The 18,193-nt window shown below is 46.8% G+C and overlaps 1 protein-coding gene across 5 annotated transcripts; it reads right to left on the reverse strand.

The window, feature by feature from the left end:
• Positions 1–617: 617 nt before the first annotated feature.
• Positions 618–16,383, reverse strand: SRSF11 (serine and arginine rich splicing factor 11). Of its 5 annotated transcripts, XM_088060636.1 has the most exons (13): positions 16,330–16,383; positions 16,029–16,181; positions 11,718–11,851; positions 7,758–7,867; positions 6,585–6,677; positions 5,143–5,192; positions 4,709–4,836; positions 3,843–3,924; positions 3,466–3,597; positions 3,237–3,326; positions 2,637–2,732; positions 1,886–2,024; positions 618–1,779 (listed from the first exon to the last, which is right to left on the reverse strand). In XM_088060636.1, the coding sequence occupies exons 2-13, from the start codon at positions 16,154–16,156 to the stop codon at positions 1,582–1,584; spliced, it is 1,380 nt and encodes a 459-aa protein (XP_087916762.1). In that variant the 5' UTR covers positions 16,157–16,181; positions 16,330–16,383; the 3' UTR covers positions 618–1,581. The 5 variants fall into 5 exon arrangements, with proteins under 5 accessions (XP_087916762.1, XP_005521306.1, XP_087916761.1 ...); XM_005521249.3 differs by lacking the exon at positions 16,330–16,383 and having other exon boundaries at positions 618–1,776; positions 16,029–16,233; XM_088060635.1 differs by lacking the exon at positions 16,330–16,383 and having other exon boundaries at positions 16,029–16,233.
• Positions 16,384–18,193: the final 1,810 nt, after the last annotated feature.

Below are 18,193 nucleotides of genomic sequence, written 5' to 3' on the forward strand. Positions count from 1 at the left end.
GAGGAAAAGGAGCCTCAAATTCACTCAACGGGGTTTGTTCCTCCAGGGATTTCACCTCCTGCCTCCAGGAATGGGCTCCCTTGGAGCACAGGGGAATGGAGAGCAAAGCCAGGATCTCCAGGGAGGCTTTGGCGCTGCAGGAGGGCTTTGAGAGGATTTTTGGAGACTTTTTGGGGTTTTTGGGTTTTTTGAGGGAGGGCTGGGGGCTTTTTTGGGGGTTGGGATTTTTAATTTTTAAACTTATCCTTGCTCTCCTGCCCCCAGCATCAGCCCAAGCTGAGTGAGCAGGGTCTCCCTCTGCAGGTTCAGATTTGCTGATGGAAAATCTGTTTCTAAAGGGGCAGGAACCCTTCTAGGAAGGGCTTCAAGCACTGCCAGTTAAAACAAAGATTTTTATAACTGTGCTTGCTCCAAGTCTCCCCAGAGCCTTCTCGTGCTTTCCATCTGCCAGGTCCCATCAACCTCCACATTCCCATTTTGACCCATTTCCCCTCCCAAGTAAAATAATTCCTTCTTCACTCTAACAGGGAGATGGACAATTCCCCTGTAAGGAATGAGGTAAAGTTTGGTGCATCCAGCAGTGGAAATAAAACCCAGGAGTTTTCTAGGAAGAGGAGTTGAAGTTTCAGGGTTTTATTATCAAAGTTTTGTAAAACATTTTCCGAAACTGTACATCGACATGGCACAGACTGTCGGCTACTTTTGTCTCTTTAACTGCACAAAAGTAAAAGCTCTGGAGCTGCTGGAACTAAGGAACAGCTTTGGGTAACTACTCTGCAAATACCATGGGATCACCGAGTGCGGGAGGGAGGGAACGGCCGGGACAGGAACACAAATTTATCCGTTTGTACGACTTGAGATCAAGTAAAAAGTACATTATCAATGGACTTGCTTTAAAAACAGACCAGGGTCATTTTAAAATGCACTCCCTGCTGCAGTGGGTGAGCTCCTGAGCCCCCAGGCCTGGGTGAGGCTGCTCCCCCAACCCTCCCTCACTGGGCACGGGCAGGATTCCCCTTCCCGAGCTCACTCAGACCCTTCCAGCTCGCCCTGGATGGAGCTAAACGAACACGGTGGAGAGAGAGCCCTCAGGAAGGTCAGGGCATAGAACCCTGGGCAAAGCCAACCAAACCATGGGAACCCAAACCCAACCAAGCCCAGCACGTGGTTTAAAACCAGAACTAAAGCCAAGAGCACAAAGAGCTGGTGCGATCCAAGGCCGACTCTGGAGCGTGGGGGAGGCGCCGGCAGCCCCTCGGTGACTGCAGGACAGGGGGGTTGTGCCACACTCGGGGCATTCCCACAGGACAGGGGGGTTGTGCCACACTCCCCACACTGTGGGACACTCCGGAGGGAGGGAAGCAGGGAGGGAGGAGGGGTGGCCCAGCCCGTGCTGTGGGAGGGACGTGCGGCCTGGCCCGGCCCCAGCTGGGCCCCCGAGCCGGGGATCCCTGTCTCAAGCTTTGGGTGTGAGTTAGTATTGGGATGGACAGACCATGGAGAGCTCGGAGCTGGATACATCTAGGTTGAGGATTAACAAGTACAGCATAAAGGATCACACTGGAGGGGCTGTGGGCGGGCTCAGTCGCTCATGTCCATGTCCTCCTCGTGGTGGTCGTCCCCGTTCACCTTGGATTCCCTGCCCGGATCCCCGCTGCCCTTCTCGGCTCCGGGCTCCTTCCCTTTAGGGGAGGGAGCATCCGCCACCTTCTTCTCCTCCTTCTTCTCCTTCTCGCTGTCGTAGCCCTGTTCCTCCTCGTCGTAGTCCCTTGTGACCTGCTTTCCCAGGGAAAGGGACACGTTAGCACCTCCCTGCGGGCCGGGCCGGGGGGCGGGGGGAGGCGGGGCGGGGCTGGGAGCAGCTCCGGGGATTTTTGGAACATACTTTCACATCCTTGTCGCTCTCGGATTTCCGGTCCCGGTCCTTCTCCTTGTCTTTGCTCTTCTTTTTCTTGCTCGTTGACCGTTCTCTCTCGTCTCTGCTCCTCTCCTTGTCTTTATCCTTCTTCTTTTCCTTTTTATGCCTGTGAGGATCAGCAGGAAGAGGATGAGTCCCACCCCCATCACCCCATTCCATGGCTGGAGCTGTGTCCAGAGCGCTACCCGCAGCTCACACAGCAAAGCCAAAGGAAAACGGCAGAGAGCAAGTAGGGAGCAGCCTCTCCTTTCAGGAAATACCCCAAATCCCAACTTCTCAGCTCTGGCTCAAGGACAACACCACAAACAAAGCCAAGGCCCAGCAAGGCTGTGGCAAACAGGAGCAGGGAATCTCCTGGGCTGAAGGGCCCCACAGCGATCATGGAGTCCAAATCCATGAAACAGCAGGAACAGCGATGCCTCAGTGTTTTACAGAGGAGCACCTCGAGTTCCCCACCCTGGGACAGGGTCACAAACACCCAGACCACCCAAAATCAGCCGGTTCCGACTGTGCAGAGCCAAAGGGACTGGGAATCGTGGCACAATTGTTCTCCTCCTACCACCCCTGGCCCTTGGAGCTCCCAGCCAACCCCAGCGCAGCCCCGCACGAGCAGCAAAGATTCCCCCCAAAACAGAATCCCCTGGGAGCCTCCCTGTAGGTGACAATTTGGGAATTTCCCACCCAGACACCATTCTCTCCAGCCAAGTGCTTCCCTGACCTCCTGGGTGACGGGGACCGGGACATTTTCCGTTTGGGAGACCTGGGCTTTTTCGGGGAGCGTGTCCCGCTCCGGCTCCGCCTGCGCCGCCGTTCTCTGCAGGGAGACACAGGAGCTCGCGTTGTTGAAACCACAAATGCATCCCCAGCTCCAACCCCAGCCCTGCTCACAGGGTACTAAAGAGCTGTTAAAACTGCAAGTTAAATTTGCAAGCTTTTTTTGAAAAATCAAACAGTTTTGCCTGGATTTATTCCCTAAATCAGGAAGAGCTTGGCAGGGACCCTGCAGCATCTGACTCTGACACACAGCAAGGAGAAACTGTTGTAAGCCCAAAGAATTTACCTCAAACACTGCAGGAAAATGAAAGTATCTACAGACACAGGTGCTGTTGTGCCTGTACCAGATCACCCACATTGGAATCATGATCCAGTGGGATCCAGGCACAGTCTGGGTTGGAAGGGACCTGAAAGCCCAGCTCCTTCCTTGGGCAGGGACACCCTCCACAGACCAGCTGCTCTATCACAACGTTTTTTTCTATTTAATATTGAAGTGCATCAAAATCCTGCTGGGAACAGAGAGCAAGGAAAACCATTCCTGTACCTGCTTGTGCTTCTGGATCTTCTGGTTGTGCTGTAGCTTTTGGGGGGAGTTTTAGAACGTTTCTTTTCTTTCTCTTCTTTCTTTTTATCCCTTTTAGTAGAAGAAAGATTAAGCTGAAGTCACTTTCAAACAGCACTTGCTGATGTGCAGAGCTGGGAGGGACAGGGGTGGCTCCAGCACGGGGGACAATCCCTGCCCTGCTCAGGACTGGATTCCCTGGAGTCAATACCTGGTTTTGGATGTGCTCCGAGACCTCCTGCTCCTCTCTCTGGAATGAGATCTCCTCCTCCTCGGACTTTTGGATCGCCTCCTGCTTCTGGATTTGGAATGGGATCTTCTCCTCGATCTGCTCCTGGAGCGTCTGCCAGGGACACACCAACATGGGGGTCACAGCAGGGACATTTTGGGATGTTCCCAGCCCAGCTACTCAGGGCTAAGGAAACCCCCAAAATCCACCACAGCTCTCCCCGTCCTGCACAGGAGCTTTGCACTGAAATGTCAATAAATCTTCAGAGCCCTCAATCAAACCCCAGGGTCTTCCCAAGAATAAGTTTTGCAGGAATTGTCCCAGCTGTGGGAGGTGTTTTTAAGGAATTGCTCAGTCACCTGTGTCTGGATGAGGAAGGTGTCCTCCTCCTCCTCGAGCGTGACCTCGACCTCGAATGTCTTCTTTTTTCATCTTTTTTGTCTGAAAAAGGAAAAGCAGAATAAAAGTCAATGTTTTTTTTTAATATTCAAAAAGATTTTCTTAAGGAAATGACTTGGAGCTTCATGTAATTGATATAAATCAACCTGATTTTGCTGTTTGAAATGAAGGCTCATCTGTATTTTCTTCACAAGAGGACAAAAAGAACCAGCAGAGGACAGGGACATGTTTGTGACATAAAATAACAGTTTTCTGCAAATCTGGAGAAGTCAAAATCCAGAAAAAACCTTAATTTAAGTCAGTGAAAAGCTGATGGCTGCAGGGCAATAGAAAATTCCATGAAAATCCCAGAATCTGGTGTTTTGTGAGGGGCTGGAGAACCTCTCAAGAGACTGCTTTGAATTTCCCACAAAAAGCCTTGAGGTAAGCAAGAACAAGAACAGGAGTTCTGTTCCTTCCTAGAAATCATCAGGAGGCTGCAGAACTGATGAATATTCTGTATTTTCAGTGTTCAGGTTTCTGCCTCTCAGATTTGGTGCCTCTGACATTTGTGACAGAGCTTGTTCTACAATCAAACCTGCCGAAACAAGCTCCAAAAAAGAGACTTATTCTTCAAATCAGTGAATTTTGGGAAAATCAACAGATTAATTCCAGCACATTTCTGCAGGACACACAGAGCATGCACTGCAGGAGGATTAAAATCCCAATAAATGAATTCCCCACAGACCAAGGCAGGAAGGCAGTGCCCTGCAGCCCATCAGTTTTTATCCTGTGCTGTGTCCAAGCCCCATCCTGGCTGGAATGGCTCATTCCAGGCTGGAATTACCTGGCTCTATAGCAGCAGAAATTAAGGACTGTGCTTCTCGGACTCTCTTCATGGCCTCTTCTATTTCTTTACTGGAGGTATCTGATTTCAGACTGGGGGACACAAGACCTGCAGCCACATGGTTCAACCTGGGCAACACAAAATTCCAGGAATTCAGGAGTGAGGAATCCAAGGGATCCAGGTCTGCACTGTCAGACTGAGCCAGCTCACAGGAGCAGGGAGCCCTGGAGTGATTTAGGTTTGGAGGGACACAAAGCCCATCTCATCCCACCCCCTGCCACGGGCAGGGAACCATCCCCAGCCCAGGGTGCTCCAGGGCCCTTCCAAGCTGGCATCAGCTCCAGCAGGACAGGACACTGATATTCCCACAGATATTGCCATGGGTACTCCCCAGCAGTGCAAGACAAGGGGTTGGGAATGCTGCTGCTGCTTACTTTGGATCCACTGTGCTCATCAGTTTGAGGAGCTGATCTGCTGCGAGAGACTGTGAGGGAAAAACAAAGTTAAAACCAGGCTGGGAAATGTGAGAGCTCAAGAGAAGATTCCTTGGAATGTCCCCTCCCAGCTGGAAGAGCAGAGCACAGCACCCCCAGCAAGGAGGAAAGGCCACACTGGGCTGCAGCGGCTGGGGCTGCACCGAGGGGCTCAGGGGCAGCCAAAGCCAGCCCTGCCCTGGGTCAGGAATAATCCACAAATGGGTAAAAACACAAATGGGTAAAAACACAAATGGGTAAAAACACAAATGGGTAAAAACACAAATGGGTAAAAACACAAATGGATAAAAACACAAATGGGTAAAAACACAAATGGGTAAAAACACAAATGGATAAAAACACAAATGGATAAAAACACAAATGGGTAAAAACACAAATGGGTAAAAACACAAATGGGTAAAAATGAAAATGGATAAAACCACCAATGGTTAAAAACACAAATGGTTAAAAACACAAATGGTTAAACCCACAAATGGTTAAAAATACAAACAGACAAAAATACAAATGGTTAAAAATACAAATGGATAAAAACAAAAATGGATAAAAACAGATGGGTAAAAACACAAATGGATAAAAATACAAACAGGCAAAACTACAACTGGTTAAAACCACAACTGGTTAAAACCACAAATGGTTAAAAATCCAAATAGATAAAAATCCACTGCTGGGGTGGAGTAGATCTATATGGGTTATGGGTTAGATCTATAATTATGTACAAATGACTTTTAGTGTACAGTTCATTTCTGGCACTGCAAGAGAACAGAGCCCTCTCTAAGCTGTCTGTCCCCACTGAAGACCTCAATGCCAACTCACAAACATTTAAATATTCCATGAAAAAATGTATTTTACAGCTCTTTTTTCATTTGTTATTCAATTTTCCCCATCATTTGCTTGTTCTTCCACATGGGAACAAAATAAAAATGTATGATAGCAGTAGCAATGCATTAAATTATTGTTGCTTTAAAAAATATTATCTTAAATATATATCATCAATATATTTTTATGGATTTTTTTTATTGATATAAATATACTCAATATTCTTAGTACTTAAAAGCCTTTTTTATTCAGCTGTGACAACCTGATGAAATTTCCTTACATTTTTGACACCTACAAAATTAAAGTCAAACTACTTCTTACTTGAAGAACAAGGCAGGTTCATGGCCTGATAATGACATATATTTGAAATATTTCATTGCTATTCCCAAATTATTCCTTGGCCCCTTCCAACATTTAATTTGATATTCAAGCAGGTATTTTTTTATTCCAGGCAGGAACCAATCCCTGGAGTTCCCAGGCAGTGGCTGTGCACTGATCCTAACGAAAAGCACTCTCAGAGCAGCCAAGAGGGGGCAATAAAGGATATTTTTGGAATGAGGACGTACCTGGGAGTTCAGGTTTGCTCCAGGAAGCCCAAGAGCAGCAAGGGCAGGGTCGAGAGCAGGAGCTCCTAAAGCAGCTAAAGGGACAGCACCAATCTGTGGCAGAGACAAAAATCACTCAGTGAGGTCAGTGGGCAGGGGAAATCAAGGTGGGTGAAGGAGGAAAGCATTTCAAAAATTGAAGAAGTGACAGTTGAAAATGAAGTTATTTTTCAGAGCTAAAATGGAAATTCATTTTAAGTTTTTGAGGCTATTGCCCCATTTCTAATTCATTTTAGGGTTGAGATGGCCACAGTTGATGTTAAAAGGCAATTTAAAAATACTGCATCCCTGCAAATGTCTCTAAATTTGGGTAAGAAGCTACTGGGAGAGCAGGAGGCTCCTGAAAGCAGTTCAGTTTGGGCCATTTCACATGAGAGGATTGAGACAAGACACCCAAACCCAACACAACACTGTGAACAGCCTGGGCTTCAGACACAGCTGGAACTCAGGTGGCTCAACAACCGTTTCCAGGATTTTTATGCACAGTTTTCAGTGAATGAAATCTTCTGGGTTGTATTTGGCTCTTCTGGCCCCTTCCCTGGGTTTCAAAGGTTAAATTTAGGCTCTTCCCTCCTGAGGAGCTCCATGGCCAGGGGGTCCTTCAGCTAAGCAGGAGCTGAGGTGGGTTTGAGAAGTGCAGAATTAATGAGGTTTTATTATGATTAATTTGCCTCCTGCACTTTGATTCTGTGCCCTGTTAAGAGCTGAGCTGTGACTCCAACTTCTCCCACAATGTGCAATTCTCACTGTTCATCTTCCACATGAATTCTTGTGGGTTCACACAACCAAACTCCCATTTTCCCCTCAGCTGGAGGATTAATGAAGGGAATCTCACAGCGTGGCAGCTCCCTGGACTTGAGGAAGTTAAAATCTGTGAGATCTCTACTGCTTGTCACATCTGCAAAGTACAGTGGGTGAGAGGGGTAGGAGGCACAAACAGGGCCCTGAGAAAGCAGGAAATAGGGAAATCGGGATATTCCATCTAACAACTCGTGGCTCTCGTGCCCCAATTCACATCAGAGCTGTCCCAATCCATCAGGGCCCTGGAACTGGAATGAACACACCAGTCCTGAAAGAAACAGCAGGAATGAAGTGGGAATGCAGCAGGAGACACCCAGGGGTTCCCCAGCCTACCTGAGAGAGAGGGTTGGGAGTGGGCAGCAGGCCACCCCCGGGCAGCAGCCCTGCCACGGCATTAGCTGGTGCCAACAGAGACAAAGCCTTAGTCTCATCAGGAATGACTCCTGCAGGGAAACAGCCTGGCATTAGAGTGCATCCCAGCCCAGAGGCACCAAATACACAAATACACCCAGCAAAGTCTCCCTGATACACCACCTGAGTTTGTTGAAAGTACTTATGTTGGCTAAAATACAAAGCTTGATGGCTATTAATATTTAGCATTAACTTTTTTTGTCAGAATGCAACTTCAATGGGTGACAATTTGACTGTTCCTTTTTCTCTACAAAAGGTTAAGTTTCTAGAGCAAAAAAATAGCACAATACACACTACTTTGTTGTTAACACTGCCAAGGTTTCATCACCTGTACTCGATTTTTAAGTCATGAACCAAACGTAAGCAAGCACAGTCGGTTCTCCAGGGGTGAGAGTGCTCTCAACTTTCAAAAGCTGTTTTATGAACAACGACTCGTGTCGGCTGCTTCACTACAAAGCACACAGAAAAATCAAGATACACAAGACAAAAAAAGTTGGATTTAGGGGTTAATAATATGGTACAGTTCACTATGTTTTCTTTTACACCTACCATACAAATTTTGGCAAACTTAAAAGAGAAGGGATGGGTGTTTTGGGTAGGGCTTTTGCTGACGTGTCACATGGAATGCGGCTCTCCGGGAATGCTGGGGCTGTGTCTGTGGCTGGGATACACACAGGGATGCTGGCACATTCCTTACCTGTGCAGTAAAATGCATTTTGCTCCGATATGTGCCAGCCTAGAGCACCAATAATGCTGCTGCCACCTGCTGTGGCACAGGGGACTCGTGGCCCAAAGTCTTGCAGCCAGCTAAGCCCAGGGGCTGTTGCGCTGCCTGCTCTGCACACAGAGTGCTCAGGGCCCTACTGGCAAACAGGTGTGGAGGGAGTTTTACTCTATCCAACAGCAAAAGCCCTATACAGATGGATTAATTTGTTAATGTGCCCAAGCCCCCAAAATGAGAGTTCAATAAAACAATTTTACTATATAGTTGCAAATACCAGTAGTGTTTCTGTAATACATATTAAGAAACTGCATCTCATCATAAAACATACAATATGTACAGGGCACTTAAGAGAAACTGGATAAGCTGCAGAAGAAAACTGTTGGGTGGTATTTTCAGCAGGGCCTGGTATATAGTTCAGGCTGAACCAGGGAAAAGAACTGTAAAACACAACAACAAAAAAGAAAAACCACTGTTAAATAAAGGTAATGGTTCCTCCCACCTATACTGAGAAGTGCCGATAATCTACACAAATGTACAATACACAGCACTGATATCTGGCTCGTGGCACTGAGCTGGCAGCACTTTAGATACCCAAAGTTATGGAGGGACAGGGGAAAAAGGTCATGGAGGCAAAGGGCAGGAATGCATAAATATATCAACATACCTACAGAGAGATTATGGGGTCATTTGGCATGCAAAATTATGTCTCAAGAGGATATTTATCAATTACAGCTAAACATTTCAAATTAGTGCAACTACAACATTTCTGGCATCTAAATACAAATCCTCAGACTTAACTCGAGACACCTCATAGAAGATCTGCATCCATTAAAAAAAAATTCATGCATCTGATCCTCTAATCGTTTCTTTAAAAAGTATTTAAATAAACTATAATTTAAAAAAAAGCAATGAGGCCCCTCACCAGTTAATTTTCATGCTTCAAGAGCTTTTTTTACTGCTGCTTTGTTAGAACCATGAAATACTGCATGAATGTGTAGAAATGAAAGAAAAAGAAACAGACAAAAAGAAACAAACATTAACCAAAGAACCTAAACACCCCCCCCAGCCATCTTTAACCTTAAAGAGTTCCTTCCAAATCTAGGAATTAGCCCAGAGAAAATGACAAATACTAAACCTTACCGTAGCCTTTGTGTATAGTTCTATAACACAAAGCAACAGCCAACACCAAAGTGTCTGTGTGAGCTAAAACTTGGGACAGGGGGGGAATTATTGCACTAAACAGATAATAAACATTTGCTTTAGTGACAGGCAATAATCACACAGGTTCATTAGCACAGCAGAAATCAGAGAGAGGAGGGCCCCATTCAGCACAGGCCTGGCTTTAAGCACATCAGCAGTGGCACTGTGGGCTGGGGAAAATGCTGCTTCTTGTTCAATTGGGACCCTGGCAGGCTGAATTTTGGGGAGAAACTGTACTCCAGCACAGGGACAGAAGTATGGGATTATCAACCCAGGGGCAAGACTTCATGGGCTGAACATCTCTCTTGTGATGTGCCAAGGCCATTAAATTCTGAGCTGTTCAACAACGCAAGGTACAGCCCAGGGGTGACTCCTTAACAGGCCCAGTAAAATATTCTACTTTAACAATTTGATTTTCTGAAGCACAGCTGCTGGGCAGGTTTCTCTATGCGCCAGGTTTATCCCCAGTGGACAAAGTCAGACTGACAAAGAGAAAAGTGGGTTTATCCTTGTAGGAAGAATTAAACACTGGCATTATTCCCACGGGCCTTGGAGAATATTCCAGCAGAATCTCACTGGCCTGGTGCTGTGTTTAACACCCACACAGGGACAAGAAGCCTTTCAGCTCTGCTGATCTCCAGCAGTGGCAGCAGGAGCAGTAACTCCAGTGCAGAAGGGGTTCTGGACCCCCAGGAAGCAGCAGGGCTTAGTCAGAGGCCACACTGCTGCACATTCCTACACTCCAGGAATTAGGTTGGACATCTTTTAACCTTAACTTTCGTATCTTTTAAGCTTAAGGAATACAAAGATAAGATAAGACAGCTCCCCAGGCCTCAAGAGACAGCTCCAGCATGACAGATTACAGGTGTGACCCAGGGCCATGTACCAAACTTAGCACTGTAGTATGACTTAATCTGCAAGATTTTATTCAATTCAACCTTTCCCAGAAGTAAATCAAGAAATGCACAAGTACAATGGAAATCAGTTACTTCTAAAGCAAGTCTAGAAGAGTTTAATAAGACTTCTGTAAGAAGAGGTGTCTTCTCAGCACTTTGCTTTTAAGGTAAGTTCCAAAAACCCTGCTCATTGCCTTTCAAATTACTGTAACACCCTAAAATGTAAAAATAAAAAGAAGAAGAGAAAATGTAGTTAACAAGTGGTTACACCAGGAAAACACTTGGGGACTTGAGTGCTTGCTGGCCTTTAGTTAATGGCTAGAATCCCCTGTAGCTGCAGAGGACCCACTGTTTTTCAGTCATCTGGAAGGGCTTTGCATTTGCCTTCTCCACTACAAAAATCACACACACAAATAACAGAGAGAAGAGTTTATTATTTAGTGAAATTCTATTAAATATATCAAGGATGAACAAGAAAACTTGGAATTAAAAACTAGGACCAGTGCCCATGTGGCACCTCTTGGAAGTTGTCACTTTTGAATTAAACCGTAATTATTCAAACCCTTGGTATACTGGACTCCACAAGGAGAGTGAGGGCCTTTTTTGGGGATGTTCCCAAATAAATGCAATGGCAGCTTATCCCAAAGGAATGTTAATTCCTCTCCCATGCATTCTCAGGGAGGGAGAAATCATCCTCATGAAGAGAGTGAAAGTGGCAAACAATCAATAAGGTAAAATTTCCTTAAAATATTGACCTGTTTGCATTACAGTCTGTTTGGGAAAATGTCTCATTGAGACTGACACAGAGCAAAATTTGCATAGAATTCTGCCTAAAACGCTCTTATTCTACACTTTGAAGCCACACAAAACTTTCCACTTTGATTTGGTGTCTCTATGGAAACAATCTGATCAAATCCAGGGGCCAAAGGCAATATACCAAGGGTTTCAGAATGGCAATCTCTGACATGTTTGACATAGGACTACCGCTCAATTTTGTGCACTAGACAGGAACCAACCACCACCCCAAGGGTGGCCCCATAGAACATCAAACAAGTTACAAACCTTCAGCATAGGGAACGACTATGAGGGCTCTGTCAACGAACACAGTGTTTGTCAGGTGCTGGGCCACCACGGCCGAGTCGGGGTCCTGGAACTTTACAAAGCACACACGCGACGACACCGGCAAGGGGGAGTCACTGCAAGAGAGAGCCAGCACTCAGGGACAGCAGGGAAGCACAGAATCAACCCCAAAACCACACCCCAATTGTTACATTCCCTCTCTTGGAGCTGCACATCAGCTCTGTTATCACTCCAGCTGCACGTCAGTTCTGTTGTGTGCAATGAATCCACCTAAGTGCAAATTCTGCCCTGGCTGGGAGGAAAAGTTGGCTGAAAAAAGAGAAAAAGTTACCAATTGTGTCTCAGTTAAACCCTGTGGTTTCACACTCCCTGCTTTAGGCCCCCAATGAAGGTGGATTGTGAAATGAAGAGGGTGATGATTAAAGGATTGTTGTGACTCGGGACAAGGGCAAGTAGGGGCAGCGTGTGCACTCATGGCTTTGACCTGCCAGAGGGCAGGGAGAGATGAGATATTGGGAAGGAATTCCAGGCTGGGAGGGTATTGAGCCTCTGGAACAGAATTCCCAGAGAAGCTGTGGCTGCTCCTGGATCCCTGCAGTGCCCAAGGCCAGGCTGGAGCACCCTGGGATAGTGGAAGGTCCCAGCCCATGGCAGGGGGTGGCACTGGATGAGCTCTAAGGTCGCTCCCAACCCAAACCAGTCTGGGATTGTTTTATTCATCAACCCAATTCCATTCCAGATTCTAGACTAAATTTCACTGCTCCCACAGCCTGAGGAGTGCCCAGTGCCGAGCTCCTGCCTGTCCTTCAGCAGGGAAACGAGGAAATTTCAGGAGCTCAGGCAGGAATGAAAAGCTGAACACAGCACCCCTCCCCAAGGTAGGTCTGTTCCCAGCTCAGAACAAATGTCTGTCAACCTACAAACCCAAAACTGACAAGTTCTGAGTCACTTCAAAGAAAAACCAACCCAGAAATATCCACATCCTGCAACAGGAAATAATTGTAGAACTACAGCTGTGACTTCCCTAAAACCAAACCTAACTGAAAACCCAGGTGCAGTCAAGCCAGGCAAGGTCCAGAATGGGTTCCAAGAGCCCCCCTGTGCTGAAAGCAGGGAAGAATTTGCTGGAATTTGGTGTACAAAGTAAAAGGAAGAAAAATTGTTCTGCAAACAGAACTGTGGGACAGATGAGTTAAAAGCTGCCTCCAAAAGGCCCAGGCAGGGAGTGGAAGCAGCAGCAAGTCCTAAACCTACTCCAGGCCAGAGGTCCAGATGAGCCTGGGGAGCTCTGAAAACATCACCGATCCTGACAAAAATCTGCTTTTCCTACCTGGATTCCCAGCCACAACTCTAAACATCCGACTTCAAAGGCATCCCAGCTCCAGAGCAGTTTGATCTGGGCTGCTGAGGCTGATCAAGCCTTTCAGCACTGGGGGTTGTCAGAATTCAGGGAACAACTCCGACACCACCAGACAGATCCAGGGTCTATTTTTGGCACTGCAAATGCCAAAAGCTCCCTCACCTTCAGCCCCACTGAGCCCAACACACACAACTGCCCCCAGTGTCTGTCAGACCACACTTTAATAACCTTACATTTCACCTGATGTGGAAAACTAAATTGGAGCCAGCACATTGCAGCTTCTGAAGCATTAAAATTAGAAACAGCTACTTGCTCCCACAGCTTGCAGACTGAATAAATTGGGAAGCAACTGCAGTGATAAATGAGAGAAAAATAATTTAAATCTGGTGGCTCTTTTGTACCCAGGAATCCACAGCAGCTTGGCAAAATGGTGCCTTTTTTAGCCCATAAGTAATAATTAATAAGAAATAAGAAGAAATAAAAAAGAATAATAACATAAACCCAAGGAAGCATTAGTAGAAGGTGTTTAGCAAAATCACAGTAAAACTGTAAAGAAAAGTAAAATGAGGGGTGATGGCAGAGCTGAAGGAGTTCCTAATCTAAACTGAATAAAATTACACAATTCATTAAAGAAATGCAGCCCAATATTTTCAGGCATTTTTAAAATGCCAGTGATAACAAAGGAATGTGAACCAGAGCAAATCCTATTGACTCTTCAGCAGATCCTGTTTACAGCCAGGAGTGCCACTGGGAATGCTTTGGGATAGCTGAGCTTTTTCCCAAAATAATGAACCTAAAATAACAACTGAAAATGTGTTAGGCAATGCTTCTGCAGCCTGACATTTAATTTACATCTGTGTATTGCACTTTTAAAAATGGTATTTCCACTCACTCTCAAATCCAAGCTGGGTGAAATTCATCAAGAACTGGATGTTCTCAACAGCTCCCAAAAAAAGCCACCATCCATCATTATTCTAATTCACCCAAGACTGAAACATTCAGGAATTGTCTCTCAGCCACTGGAATGCTGGGACACACAAGGATTTCCTGAGGCTGGACTACAGGAAACTCAGAAATCCATTCCCTCCACTTTCCAGTTTGGATGGAGTTTTATGGAATACAATAAAGATGAGAACCAGGCAGTGGAGTCTGGGGAAAGCAGAAGGAGGAGGAGGAAAATTGGAAGAAGTCCCAAAACTGGTTGTGCATTAAAGACCCAGCTGAGGTATACAACGAATGGGAAACAGGGGATTAAATAAACTGGGGAAAGGAGGTGGATGAGGGGAGAGAAGGAAAACCAGGAATCTGGAGAAGCTCAGGAAGTTACACATGATCTGGGAGTGCAGGAGAATAAGGGTCAGAGTGACACGGATCAAACCAGGAGGCGGAGCAATGGAAATGGGATTGGCTCCTCAAACATTACAGGCAAGGGAAAATCCCAGCAGGATCCAGGATAGAAAGGAACCCAGATGTTGGGGAGAATTCACAGATTATAATTTATATCCCATACCCCTCCAAAAATGGATGGACACCATGGGCAGGGAAAAAAGTCAGCTGGAATTTGAAGGAGAAGGAACAGAAAAAGAACGTGGCACTATTAGGAAATGTCCCTCTGTTTGGGGTGAAGTGGAACTGGGGGCCCTGAAGTGACCCAGAGCAGATTCCCATCAGTCCAGGAAAAATCTGCAGGGCCTGAGTGACAGGGCCCTCCTCACACAAGGGAAAGGACACCAAGGCACTGAAGCAATCTCCGAACAGATTAGTTAATGTGTATCTAAAGCTACAAAGTTTCAAAGACACAAATCCCCTCAACAGCCCTGAAAAATGAGACAAAGTGTCCAAATACAGAGCAGCCCAGGAAAGGACTGCACCTGTCACAGGTGAGCTCCTACCATGTCAGTTATCCCAGCTGGGAACAAGGAAACTCCCTCTGGAGCTGTCTTTGGTTTGTGCTAGAAGGGATGGAAGCCTCAAGGAAGAAAAACAAATGTTTGGTGATAGTTTTTTTTTCCCCTAAAATAAAAATATCCAAGTAATTTTGGGTATTACAAATAATTGATTGTGGTCTTGTTTGATTAATCTTCATCGTGGTTGAAAGAAAACCTTTAACTTCTATAACAAATATGCAAAACACCAACATATAATAACACCAGGCTCTGTAATTCAAACTGAAACCATCAGTACTGCTAACACCCAAGTTTTATATTGCATCAGAAAGGATTCTGAAAGCACTATTTATTTTCATTAGAACTTAACTGCAAGTGAAGACATAAAAACTATCTTATTTCCTTTACTTTGTGGCTATTTGTAAATTACCAGGGTGCCCGAAACTTCATTTTCAGTTATATACACACTTGAAATGTGCATTATTTGTTATAATTTGCACAGAATTCCTGGCAAGATGTGCAAATGAGAAACGTGTATTTGTCTGTTAGCAGTCACCTTTCTGCTCAGCACAGATTTGTTCGCAAGGAACACAAATATTAAAAGCGTGCTCTTTGTAAATTAGGGCTAAGCTGTTCCTCTAGCACAAAATTATTTGTAACAAATGCGTTTATCTACACCCAGAAGTTTTGGCCCTGCGGAGGTGACGCAGAAAACAGAGGCTCAGCGGGCACAACCCTGGACAAACAGCTCCTGGAGACAAACGCGAATTTCCCCGGAGCCGCACGTGTCACCCGCATTAATCCCGCAATCCCGTGACGGAGCAGAGCCGTGCGGGGAGCAGCAGGAGGAGCAGCAGCTCCTCTCGGGGTGCGCAGCGCGGGCCGCCCCCGCAGCCCCCGGGCGCAGAGCGGGCCGCGGCCGGGCGCGATCCCGGAGCGGGGGCGGCCCGGGCCGGGAGCCGCGGGGGGGGCGGGCGGAGGCGGCGCTGGGCCGCGGGGGAAGGGCCGGAGGGGGAGGCGGCGAGGCGGCGCCAGGCCCGCACTCACTCGGGGGGGAAGAGGCGCAGCTCCTCGATCTTGCCCAGGAAGCCGAAGAGGGTCCGCATCTGCTCCGAGCTGGCGCTGGGCGAGACGTTGGTGACCTGGATCACGTCGGTGCCGCTGCTGGAGGCCATCGCGCCGCCGCCCGCCCCGCCGGTGCTGCAGCAGACACAGCGGGGAGCGGGTGAGGGGCGGGCGGGGCGCTGCGGTTCGCTGCCCCCGGCCCGGTTCGCTCTCCCCCCTCCCCCGGTTCTCCGCCCCCGTTCCGGCCCCGCCGCCCCCGCCGGCCCCGCGCGCGCCGCCTCACCAGCCTGCCCGGGCCGCAGTATCCCACAGTGCACCGCGCCGCGCCTGCGCGTGCCGCCCCCGCGCATGCGCCGCGCCGCCGGACGCGCCTGGAGACGGGGACGGCCGCTCGCGGGGGCGGCGCGTGCGCGAACGGGGCGCGTTCACACCCCCCCCCCCCCCCCCCCCCCCCCCCCCAGCCCCGCTCCGGGCCCGCGCGCGGGAAACCTGAGGGGGCTCTGAGGGGCCGTTATTTCGTCCTCCCTCATCACTTCACTTCACAGCCCAAACTCTCACAAAATACACAAAATTTAATATAAATATAATATTAAAAGTGTCTCTAGAACCACCGTCCAAGTGGTGCCTTAGGATTCCCGCTTTTATATATTTGTGATCCTGCAGTTCTTTAGTGTATAATTCTAAACTCCGTGTTCAGTGTGAGCTGCTGTCCTCACATTTTGGTCAGACCCAAAAATTCCTCTCCAGGCTGGGGAATCGAGGACACCTCACTGCCTCAGGCCCCGAGAGATGGAAACAAAAGTGAGTTAGGTAAATGACTTCATTATCTGAAGCTGTAATTGGGAAATTAACCCCCAGTATACAAATGGACCAAACTTATAAAAGTGTGAAAACTCATAACCCATCATCGTTTTTGGGTGTAATCCCTGGGGGCCTTCATCTGCCTGAAATGTACCTGAAGGCCTTTCAATAAATAGAACTCATTTCCCTTAACTCTGGCCTCTCTTTTCAGGTAGCCCCAGAAAAGGCATCACAAGCAGGACAACGTTGGGGTGCGAATTTCTCATTAATGTTATAGAGGAAAAAAAACACATATTTGTGGTTAATGTAGTACAAATCACCCTATTTCCTGATGAGTTTGTTGTTTTATGTTAATGTGTTTCCCCATAAATGCTCCTGAATGTAAATAAAACAAACCTTATTTATTAATCAAGCTGAAATTCTACAACATCTGATTCATAAAGTAGGAGACACTCCTACTGGTCCTGCCTTACCAGATATCACATTTCCATGTATGAAATATCACAGATATTTGATATTCAGATAATTCAGTAACTTGTACTGAGTTGCCAAAAGCTTATTTAAAGTCCTACTTTGAATTTGTCAGCAGTGTTCCACGTGGAACTTAATTAATTTCCAACAATACTGAAAGGGAATCTTAAAAACGAGATTCACTTAATAAATTATAAAAATAATTTAATATAAATAAAAGACAATTAGGAGACATAAGAAATAAAGCAAAGAGTTAAAACGGCCGGGTGCCTTGGCGCGCTGCCAAGAGCACACCTGGTATCCCAGGGATCTCCTTTTTATCCCCTCCTTGCTGTGAGGGGTTAATGCATATTCAAGCATGTCCCCTCCCTGGTTCCGCCTTCTTAGATCATGCTTCTGCACAGTCTCAGTTTCTGCTTGTCATCATAATTTTTTTGCTGGTCATCATTATTCTTGCTGGTCAGCATTCTTTTGGAGTCTGGTTTCCTTTTCTCTGCAGATGGTCAGTTGTTGATAAGAGTCTGGGCCCCTCATCCTTCTTCTGAGGGCAGCTGAGCTTATCTTTCCCCCCTGCCCACGTCCTGGTACTGGCTTTTTGATAACAGTTTGGCTTCTATTGTTCTCTTGATAAGAGTTTGAGCCCCACTGTCCTTGCCCTCTGGGGTTTCCTTGCCTGGTACCTAGGAAATTCTTTTAAGCTTAAGACTTGTTAGCAAGAAAAAAAGTACATACATAGCTAAAAAGTATTTAACATATAATATTCATCTGCGAAAGCCAATATCACAATACAAATTTATAACAGGAATGAGACTGACATTGTTTTTTACCTGAGGCACAGAGCACTCACCCTCTGAAGTCCTTAAAACCCGTTTTTA

The sequence above is a fragment of the Pseudopodoces humilis genome, chromosome 10 (genome assembly GCF_049639895.1).
Source record: "Pseudopodoces humilis isolate 2021_Gansu_Grassland_sample_001 chromosome 10, ASM4963989v1, whole genome shotgun sequence".
Lineage (NCBI taxonomy): Eukaryota > Metazoa > Chordata > Aves > Passeriformes > Paridae > Pseudopodoces > Pseudopodoces humilis.